The 11,117-nt window shown below is 38.6% G+C and overlaps 1 protein-coding gene across 3 annotated transcripts in view; it reads right to left on the bottom strand.

Annotated features, from left to right (window-relative positions):
* Positions 1 to 444: 444 nt before the first annotated feature.
* Positions 445 to 11,117, bottom strand: part of KIAA1549 (KIAA1549 ortholog) — a 131,119-nt gene continuing 120,446 nt past the window's right edge. Inside the window, exons 18-20 of one of the 3 annotated variants that reach the window (XM_072345845.1) lie at positions 9,777 to 9,922; positions 7,853 to 8,007; positions 445 to 2,795 (exon numbers count right to left, since the gene is read on the bottom strand). In XM_072345845.1, the coding sequence (XP_072201946.1) occupies positions 2,541 to 2,795; positions 7,853 to 8,007; positions 9,777 to 9,922 (556 nt within the window). In that variant the 3' untranslated portion in view covers positions 445 to 2,540. The remainder of the gene's footprint in view (positions 2,796 to 7,852; positions 8,008 to 9,776; positions 9,923 to 11,117) is intronic. The other 2 variants (XM_072345854.1, XM_072345864.1) reach the window with 2 other exon arrangements.

Here is an 11,117-nt window from a genome sequence, read left to right as displayed (position 1 = left end):
TCTAGCTGACCTGTTCATGTTCTTCATTAAGATCTGGGACTAAAAAGGATATTCTTCCAAACAACAACAAACAAAGATATATTGCAATAGCATCACCACCAATAACAAAAATGAATTAGAAATAGCATAAGTGCCTTTAAATTTGAAAGGACTTCATATTCCTTCGTAAGTAGCTGGAGCCAGAAGTCACTTACTTTCTAGAAGACCACATTTTCTTAAAATGAAGTAATTGTAACATGCTAATGTTATGAGCACTGGCCTCAGGCTCTACTGCAGAATTAAGCTGGAGAAAGATGAATATGAACTCCTATGAAGGAGTTGGTTTAAATAGGAACGCTTAGGAACAGTCCAGCATTTTCAAGAAGATCAACATTGTCCGATAGAATCTTCATGTTGTTAAACCCAACATTTTTCAGAATTATTAGTAACATTCACATTTACAAATCTGGCAGAAAACAAAAGTTTCTTTATTTTTATGCTAGAACTGATTATTACACAAAAGGCTTTAAAAATTCAAAACAGGATGACCTGTAGATAGTGCTGTTCATAATCATGCAGGTGTTCCGATCAAACCTCAACCAGTGCCCATGAGGACTACGTATTGAACATTGAACTGGAAATGAATTTACACTGCTTTGCCACATGAAGTCGCTCAAACAATTTCATACTGTCCTCTGACAACAATGGGTTAAAAGATAAACAACTTAGTTCTCTAATAAAAAAAAGGAAGCAACATGCCATTGCTTTTATCATATCAGTGAGCAGATAGCTGCTTCCTAGTCTTGGCTTTGGCAACAAATGTCATTACATACGTACTTCATGAACAAGGTACTCAGGGTTCTTCCACCGCATCCTCCTACCTGTTTTCATTTCAGTCTGAGCTAGTCCTGTTGCAGCTACTGAACTGTACACTGGAGCCGGGATCTCCATAGAACACCATACCAAACCAGCATGACATACCTGTATTTTACCAATTGTTATTTCTACCCCAGTAAGGCAAACATAGCCCTACTCTGGTCAAGCACCCAGTGACCTCCTTGGCTACAACCAGCTTCTAACAGAGTTTGAAATATCCACGTTGTAGCACCAAATAGTTTAGTTTCATTTTTTTCTGAGGCAAGGCTCCTAGGCCTTCTCACAAACACAGAGCTTACCCTCCATCTCAGTGCCAGTTTGCTAGCCTTCGTACAGTCTGATCTGAAAATAAAAACACTCCAACAAATCATGACTTAAGTAAAATCTCCATATGTATTACGTCAGTTACAGTTATGCAATGGCCAAATATTAGTAAATTCATAGCTAGTATTAAATTAAAACTCTGGAAAAAACAGCAACAAACAGTTCCATGGCACGTACCATTCTTACCATGGGGATAATGCTTACCCTTTGTCCAGAGGGACAGTGGGAACAAGTACAAATATAGAAACTGTCTTCAAACCGCAAATCTAAGCCTATGTTAATGTTCTAAACCGTCACTGACTTTCACTAAAATTATTCAGATCCAAACATAAGCAATGATTTAGGACATTAATTTAAAACATAATGCTGGTGACCCTGTACCAGTCAGGCTGGATTGGTTTCTGTCCACAAAGCAAATTACAGAGTGGCAATATTTTATCGCTGGTCTTACAAGAGTAGTATGTAAATATATATATATATATTAAAAACACAAATACACATTTCCCCAGATGCAACTGTGGCTGAATATTCCTCTCCTATTTTTCAATGAGTTTCAAAACAGGTTAAATACCAAGCCCTTTCTGTTTGGATGCTTTGCTTTGTTTCTCCAGCCTGAATGAGTCTACAGATATTTTCTTAGTTATACAAGGCCAATGTTTCACTTCGCAAACATTGAAGATGAAGGAACACTTGAAGCTTCAGCACCAGAAGGAAAACAAGGAAGAGTGCAGAGGGTAGCTCCATTTGGAAGCATGGAGCTTTAACAATTACTGTTCCATTTTGTTACAAGTAGTTCATAAAGCCTTTTATTCTAAGTCCTACTGTTACTGACAACCAAAGTGATTCTTATGTGGGATTACACCTTCAACACCCTAGAGCTGATATAGTTTGTAATCTTGGAGAACAGCAACACAAACCAGTTCCCCATAAGCACTGGAGAGATCAGAATACTTGGAATCTCTTGCAAAATGTCATCTCAGTTCATGCAAACCTTTGCCTTCCTCCTTAGAAAAAGGAGTCTACTACACATGGAGTTTGTTCCTGTGATTTATTTTTTTTTGCCGGAGTGTTGACTTCTTGACTTCAGGTTTTATTTGTTTGTTAAGACTGAGTTGAGGGTAGGAAGAGAAGAGGAGCACCGTAATATTAACAGATTAGTTACCATTGATTGCCATGACACTTAGGACTGTTCCCAGTCTCTCCTTCCTCTCCTCATTTTGCTGCCTTTTTCTTTTTTCCAGAAGTGTTGTCTAAAGAGCTGTGAATGTCCATTCTTTTGAGAGAACAACATTGCTGATTTCCTGTAAGTCTTTGCTTCCATAGGAAGCAGATAGCTGGCAGATTTGCAAGGGAATGCTAAATCAACTATGGAAGTTCTGCACTGTCGTCTGTTTCTGAGAAAGACGTAGAAGTTCTTCTCTAATTGCTTTTATAAGAGAGGCTGAAGAGTGACCTGGTTGGAGGTCCTCAGTGGAACTGGTGGTGTAGCAAAGGCCCTGGCCCTGAAGGTTGTTGTGTGGGAGCTGAGCAGGGGGTGCTGAAGGTTGCCTGGCTGAAGTCCTCGGCATCTGGAATACTGGTGAGGAGGAATATTCTTGGTGTCCATGCATATGCATCTGGAAAGAGGTAGAAACTGTTATTGTACTTTCTGAACAAATACAATACTGCCAGAAAAGACAAGAAAGCAAAAAGGCAAAGAACAGAGGGAAAGCAGTATGAAGATGCTTCTGTCTGCTGCCACTGTTCTTTTGTTGTATGAATGAGTGATTCCTCTTATGGAGAGCAAAATAACAAGCGTACACAAAATTGCTGGACTGCCTCAAGTTCAGGGATTTTTAAAATCTCTTTGAACGTCCAGTAGAAAGTCTGACCCCGTCTATGTTGGTTATGTTTAAAAACTGAAATGGAAGGAGGTGGAGACTGAAAATAAAAGTGGAAGTCAGTGGAATTGGCTTTCCAGTAATACCCTTTCCATCAGCTTCCCAAAAAACAACAGGCAAACTACTGCCTTCCTGGTTGTCATTTCTTCATACTATCCATGGAACAGGGATGCTAATGTTTTCACCTTCCCTCTTCTATCTGGCTTGACTGTTCAGAAAGTCCACTCATGAGGACCATGTAACTGACCCACACCTGGGAAAAGAGCCAATAGTTGAAGCAGCAGAAGAAAAAAAGTGATTCAAATCAGAAAGAATAGATTTTTCTGCACTCAGAATCTGTTCCAGGTAACTGAGAACCACCATCCCAGCTTAGGGATTATCACTGTTTAAGGGTAGAAAGGAGCTAATTCTGCTTTTGTTCAGTAACAGATATTCTCTAAAGAAACAAGAGAGAAACACAACACAAGCCTGAGTTTATGGGCTTGTCTATCAAGAAAAATTGTCTGCTTACACTAAAACAAAGAGTGAATTTGCAGTACACTCAGTTATTTCACCAATTCCCAATAAGGGCACAAAACAAATACATTTTAAAAATTCAAATTCCAGTTGGCATCCCTAAAGGAAGCATTTCTTCTTGCTTCTTGTATCTGTGAGAGACAGCCAGAAGAAAACACTGGACACCAAGGACTTGAGGCTGCTTGAACACACTGTACTGAACCTACGGTTCAGAGCAAAGCAGCACAATCCTTTCAAAAAATTCACAATCCAACAAGGAGCAACCAGCTGCAGCAAGTTCAGATCAGAGTTATCAGAATTTAGTGAGCAGTAACCTCTGCAGATAAACCTCAAGTAGAAGCAGAGAGAGCAAACTGGTGAGGGAAGAAAAGACAGTGAGGTCAGCAAGAAAAGGATTTGGGGCAGAGGGGGAAGGGAACGAAGGGATTACAAAGCAGAGCCTGGGAAGGATATGGGGGTGGGGGAGAGAGAATTGCTGTAGCAGCAGTGTGCAGGGAAAAATGCATGAGAATGCTGCCTAACATCTCTCTCAACATAAATGAATAAAATCCGAGTGGTTTGGTATAGAACTGAACAAGTAACAGATTCTGACTCTCTTGCATGGCTCACGCAGCACTGATCATTTGCACAGTTAATTTGAGAAGAGGGTTTAAGAGGAAGAAAAGAAGCTTTAATGGAAGAATGACAGGCAAAGAAGATTTTCCCAGTAACATCCTGGCTTATAAAGGGGAGGAGATTTTAGTATTAGAAAGGAATGAATGGGCCTCTTGATTGTTCACAATTATTGCATTCGGCAGGGAAACCAGAAACTAATTTGTATGTGTGGCCTAGAGTTATCAAACCTGACAAACTCTGTGGGTTTATAGAAAAGTGATAAAACCAAAAAACATTAAAAATAAACATTCCTTGACACGAGTCTTAGTATCAAACTAACATCTGTTCAGGTGACTTTCACACTAAAATACACCACATGGTTCAGCTCCTACCTCACACAGTTAGCTCTGTAAGAATGGCTTCTTAGGGGAAATGAGTATCTGCTGACCATGGTGGCTGCTTTTAAGGCTATAAAATTTTGTTAAATAACTCCTAAAAACAAAAGTGTGTATTCTCATGAACTTAGCATATACCAAACTACAGCAGCAAAACAAGGATTGGAAGGCTGGAATAATTTTTGCCTTTTTTTTTTTTTTTTTTTTTTCTATTTTTACATTTCTTTATGAATAGAAATAGTTATGTGGCATATATGTGACAACATCTAGTTTTGTACAGCATCTATAAATTCTAATTTTGTATAAAACTTCCATGCAATCAACAGTAGGAGAAAATAACTGACAAAAATACCTTTACTAAGTCTTCTTTTATGGTTAACTTATTCAGGAATGCAGACTTATGAGATAGATTGTGCATCTGTTCACCCCCACATCAAAACACAGTTGAACTCCATGGCTAATTTAACTGAATCTGATGTAGGGATGTATACACACATACACACAGATACGTGCATATATTTATAAACATACATATAATGCAAATTTAACAAAAATAGGTAGTCAATTAAACATGACCAGGTTTGTTCTATTGCTGAATCAGAGTGGCAGAAAGGACAGGTTAGGATGTGCTCATCCAGACAGCATGCATCCCATGGGAGATAGTTAGGAAACACAAGAGACAACTAGAAGTATAATGAGATGGTTTACAGATATAACAGTGGGCAGCTGGGGTATAAATATAGAGCAGGAAGATATGTGTGACTTGGAGGAACAGATGAAAACTGGAGAAGATGTGGAGACTACAGGAGATTATAGTCAGACAGAAAGTGATGCCAGGCAGTGGTAGGGAGGCAGATATGCAAAACAGCACACAGATCTGTAAGAAACCAGGCTTCATTATTTCTGCTGCTCAACTGACCAATTGATCTATATTGTATTTTCTGTTAGTGTAGGAAATGCTGTAATTATCCTTTCAGATGGAGAATAATGGTGAATTGATGGTAACAGTAACTGGCATGTTGATCCTAGGGCAGGAGGCACAAATGAGAGATTACGTTCCAATAGGAAAATCAAGTGTAGACTGTAGGTATAATAGGTGAGGATACTATGAGGAGAAAGGCCAATGCAAGAACACAAATGTAGTCCTCTCTCAGGATTATGGGCAGGAAGAACACTCCAGATCTAATCTCCCTAAATAAATACAGAGATTAGTTATAGAAACTTACTGAGAATGAGGGAACAGGAAGGCTGTTTGCTAAGAATGAGTTGAATACTGCATCATAAGGAATGTGACCCTCACTGATTAAGCCCTTCCCTCCAGAAAGAGGAATAACAAACTTAGAGTTCTGTCCTAGTGAAGGAAACCATGCTCAGAAGATAATTATATAGTATAGAAAGCTACAAGTTAAGAGCTTATCTAACAAGTCCCTTTTTTTTTTTTTTTTTTTTTTTTTTAAACAGGAATAATTCTTTGAAAGAAAGAAATAAATCTTCATAGGAAAAGGAAAGTGTAGGCATGGGGTGAGCTTTGCTTTACAATTTACTGATACTGCACTACATTTAGGTCCAGTCATGATCTTCTTCTTTTGCCTTAAAAAAGAAACAAAAGAAAACAGAAATAGTCATAATGCAGTAACAAACTGCAGCAGTCAGCAAACAAAAAGTCTCGTCAAAGCCAAGGAATGGTTTAAACTCATATTAGTTAAAAGAATGTGAACTTAGATTGAGGTGAGAGGTACCCGTCTGAAATGGTAACACATTGTTCACATTGTATTGAGCCTCTAATCTTTTAAAGTATTATAGGTATTGAAAGTCAAAATCAATTGTTTGCATAACATCTCAGAAAATGGGGCCCTGAGTGAATTTTCAGTAATACGTCACCAATTTAGGTAATAAAATATGAAGAAAGTAATGACTGAATATGCCTTGGGGGATAAAAGTCCAAAGATTTAAAAAAAAAAAACAAACAAAAAACAACACAAGTAATTTTCAGAAATGAAAGACAAATTATATGAAAGGGCAATGAATGGTAATCTAGAGATGCCTCTGAAAATGGTAAAGACACTAAGACCCCTTATGCAAGTGCTTTTCTAGATGTAAATGGAAATGAGGATGTTCACAAATTCAAATACCACAATTTGAAGCACAGATAGCAAGTTAAATTAGGGAAATACATTTTTCGGCTTTGACAGTTAATGGTTTTGAACAGCAACAGTAGAGCTTATCTCTAGTGTGTCCAGTTCTTGAAAGCCTTATGCTTCTCTCAACTGCAGCTGGAGATGCAGGAGCTCTGTTTCATCAAAATCTAAAGAGGAAGTCCATACTGTTGCTCTGTCATTCTGTAAAGCCATTTTGAGATAATGAAGCACTCCAAAGCTCAAAACTCCACTCTTGTAGAGTGAACACACGATGGATGGCCTGAATATGCAAAAGAAGGAGATTATTTCCTCCCTCACTCAAGGAAGAAACTTGAGAAATGATGGTTATGACAAGAGGACAAAAGAAGGGCCAAAAAGCTGTTGCTCTCAAGATCAACATGGTAAAGCTGTCACAGGACAGCCTGCTTCAAGATGTAAGTTCATCAATAACTGGAGGCAGGCGACTGGATCTTTCCTAGCAAAGGAAGTATCTTCAACTTCATTGCTCACCAGGTTGAATCAGAAACAACCTCTAGAAGCCGAACAGCCAAGAACATGAAATCATGATGGGTGTCTAGGTAACGCTGATTAATGAATGCATATGATTTTACCACATCCTAATGACTGAGGTAGGAAAATGATTTGTTTAGGAACACCTGCACTGTTACGTGCAAGTATATACTTTATTCTGTGGTCCTAACTCTCGCTGTTTTAAGCGCACTGATACAGAAGATAAAAGAACTATACCGTTACAAAGTAGAAGGGTAGTCTGGGACAATCAATGTTTTCTACTTACAATGACTGCAAAATACAGAGGCATATTTCAAAGAAGGAAATGGAAAGCAGCACCCACCTCTGCTGGTGCTCAGAAGCAGAACTGGGTGAACTGCAATTAATGAATGAAGGCCTCAAGTGAGAAAAAAAAAGATTAGGTAAGGTGGGAGAAAGCAATTAGGGAGAAGCGAAGGTGAAAGAGCAGCAAGCAAAAGTCAGAAGAGCTAACAAATGTTTGAAGAGCAAAGCAAAGAATGTCAGAGAAGCAACTGAAAGTATTCCAGGGGAAAAAAGTTCCAAACAGTAAAGCAGGAAAAAAAATACCCGAGCATATCACTACTTCGGAAACTATGCAAATGTGTAACACAGTACTCACTGCATCTCGCCTAGCATATTCATCCTCTCCATGGTACTGGGGCCACCCTGGCCCCCCCGGCTGGCCATGCCCTGCTCTGCCTGAGGGGATCTCCACTTGTTGACCTCCGATCCTGCTAGCAATTCCCACCTGAGTGAGGTGCTGTATCTGAGAACCTTAAAAGCAAATATTGTTTTTTCATCTTTATACACAGTCAAGTTTGTAGGGCAGACAAATGACAACATAAAACCTTGTAGGGAGCAGAGACAAGAAGAAAGTGGAGCTCTGTTTCTATGTAATTTAAAAAAAAATCAGCAGAAAGAAGTCTGTCGGTGTAGAACAAAGAAGGAAAAGTTATGTGCATTTTGTGCAGTTCGTTTGAGTGTGGTGTTTTTTATTGCCATTGCACTGAAGGAAGAGGTTGAGATACACGCATCTCAGACGCACACTGCACTTCATTCCAAAAACATGCCAACCCTTTTCAAATAGCACTTACCGAAAGCCCTGGCAATGCTTTCATGTAAATTACTTAGCAGCAAAGACAAGATATGTGCCGCTGTGGTACACCTTATTTGCCTCACCCTGCTACATCCTGACTCCCTAGATTGCTTTCTGTTCCATCTCTCACAAATTCAACACACGATCATATAAGAGTATAGTTTTTTCAGCTTTGCTTCATGGTTAAATATTAAACGATGCTGTCATTGGCTAACGAGAAGGTCAGAACATACTGTATCTCATTTCAGGCTGAAAGCTAACCCCTTCCTTTCTAACTCCCCTCCACTGCTTTCAAACATACCAAAGGATAGCTATCATCATTAATTGTAAGAGACATGCAACAACATGACAGCTTTCCTTTTTCCTAAATTTCCTCCCAAAAGGAAACAACATTTATTTTAAGAATATATTGGAAATTAGACTCATTTAATAAACCCAGTGATAAGTAATACATAACTGTGTGCATCTGTGTGCACAAGTACAAAAACGGGAGGAAAAGACAAAACTCAGTGTGATTTATGTGTTGTAAAATTATTTCATATTTTCCAATCAAAAAACAGCCAATCTTCAAGAAGCTTGGTAGCTACGTATACTTATGCTGAAGGACAGTTAATAATCATCTGAATCCAGGAGGTGCATGAGAATAGTGTGAAACAGAGAATAAAATTATCATCAAACTGTAACAAGTCATTCCATCTCTGTCCTTTTCATGCATTTAACAGAGGAGAGCAGATACCAAAAATAGGACTCAGAAGTATACGACTGTATTTTTAATCTTTTTCAACTCCCCAGCAAGAAAACATTTGTCTGGAAGAAAATTAACTGTGGCATTTGCATAAGAATAGAATATTTTATTCTTAGAAGCAGCGTTTGCTGCTTAATTGCCATGTGATGTTAGAATTTTATTCATGATAGAGCTGATGAGCATTACAAACTTTATCTCACTACCAAGTCAGCAAGAGATAATACTTTCAGGAATTAAAAGATCTTGCTTTTACACATATATTTTCAGGAAGAGAAATGAAAAATAATAATAATAATAATATTCATTTACTATTTATATTTAGTAGGCTATTTGGGATGCATCCATTAGCTTATTTAGCAAAAACAGCAAAGTGGTCTGCAGCGGAAAGTCAACACACACTATACACTAAGAATTTTCCATTCTTAGAGAATAGGCTTTTTTTTCTTAATAAAAAAAGTACATTGTGTGATAACCATTGCTTGTCAGACACTAAAAAAAATGGCAAAGTACTGCCTTTTTTGGCAAGGCCATGTGTATGCAAAGTTAACCTCTCCACTGGACTGCTTTTTTGGTGCTGAAAATGAGGGCCACAATTAAAGCAGAGCAGCTGAAGAACAACGATGCCTTAACGGTGATCTCAGAGTAAGAAGAGATAAAGAAAGGGACCTGCTATTTATTGCGTGTTCAACTCAAGAAGTGTACCTGCAGTGCTTCCAACTGGTCGTGGTCGTGCCACCGATGGCATTTCCTCTGAGTATATCCCTCTGGAGGAATACTGAACCTCAGGCGGCTGCTGGTCTGGATGCATTAACTCTGCGGGTTGAAGAAAACCTGGCCCAAAGTTCTGCCTGTGGAACAGTGAGGACTCAGGATTACAATAAGAAAACTGCCTAATTAATAACAGCATACCTCCTACAATGTCTCCTTACGATGTCTTTGAACTATGTTTTTACCTTAAACGCACAAAAAAAGTCTGAGGGGTACATTCCTCCTCCATGTCCTGCATCGCAGATAAAAATGAGCTAGAAACTCTACCAAGAACTTCATGCAAGCATTTTTACAACTTGCAGCTTCTTTAAGACAGAGGAAAAATCCCATAGATCCTGTTTTCCCCTTGGGGAAAGATCTTCAGGGAGAAGAAGAAAACAGATTTCATACAGTAAGCAGCGATGGAGCTGCTTGCTGTAGCAACGTATCTAACTCTTATTCAAGAGTTGCCAGGCTCACAGTTTAGTTCTAAGTCAAACCACACATTGTGCATCACACGTGTATTTCATAAACTGTTATGATTTCCTCTGATCACTCTCCAGGAAATTTTCAAAAGCTTGCTCTTCAAGATTCATCAAACTACAGAAAACTGTCATTGGCACATATGAAGAGAGATGCAATACATCCTAAAATTAATGTTTCCTATAATTCAGGCTGGTGCTTGTAGTCAATGTTAACAACAGAAACTGTCGTCAAACTTCCCTCATTAATCGTGTCAACATAATGGAACTGGTAAAAGAAATGTAGAATGGGAGTAGAGAAGGAGATGGAAATGCCGCTTTCCCTATGACTCCTATGAGCAAACCTTCACCCTGACATGGTGAGGTTATACTTTAAAAGAATGATGGCAACTGAGTTTTCAAGAATTATCAGCTCCTTTCAATATGGTGGATGTGTGAGTACCAAAACTGTAGGTGCTTATGTTACTAGGCTAATCTTTCCTAGATTCCAGGTATGATTAAAGAAAAGAGACATGTTCCTCAACAGGTATTACAGGCACTCAAAGCAAAAGGTTAGGCTGACTGAATCATTTTCTGCAGGAGGCTGTCTCTCACAGCTAATTATGAAGAAACAAAGTGAGATGAACACTGTAAGTCAGGCACATGAGGTTATACTAAGTGAAGATGGGTTTAATTTTATATTCCCTTTTACCACAAGATGCACCTAAGTTCTTCAGGGCAACTGATGGCCACCTATCCCATTTTTCAACACCTCCTTTTACAGTGTCTGAATCTAATTCAACCTTTTCATTTGCACTGTATTTGGAAAGCTGAT

Source organism: Excalfactoria chinensis, chromosome 1, assembly GCF_039878825.1.
Source record: "Excalfactoria chinensis isolate bCotChi1 chromosome 1, bCotChi1.hap2, whole genome shotgun sequence".
In the NCBI taxonomy this organism is placed as follows: domain Eukaryota; kingdom Metazoa; phylum Chordata; class Aves; order Galliformes; family Phasianidae; genus Excalfactoria; species Excalfactoria chinensis.
The sequence above is the reverse complement of the archived record's forward strand: the minus strand, read 5'-3'. Positions and strand labels throughout refer to the sequence as shown.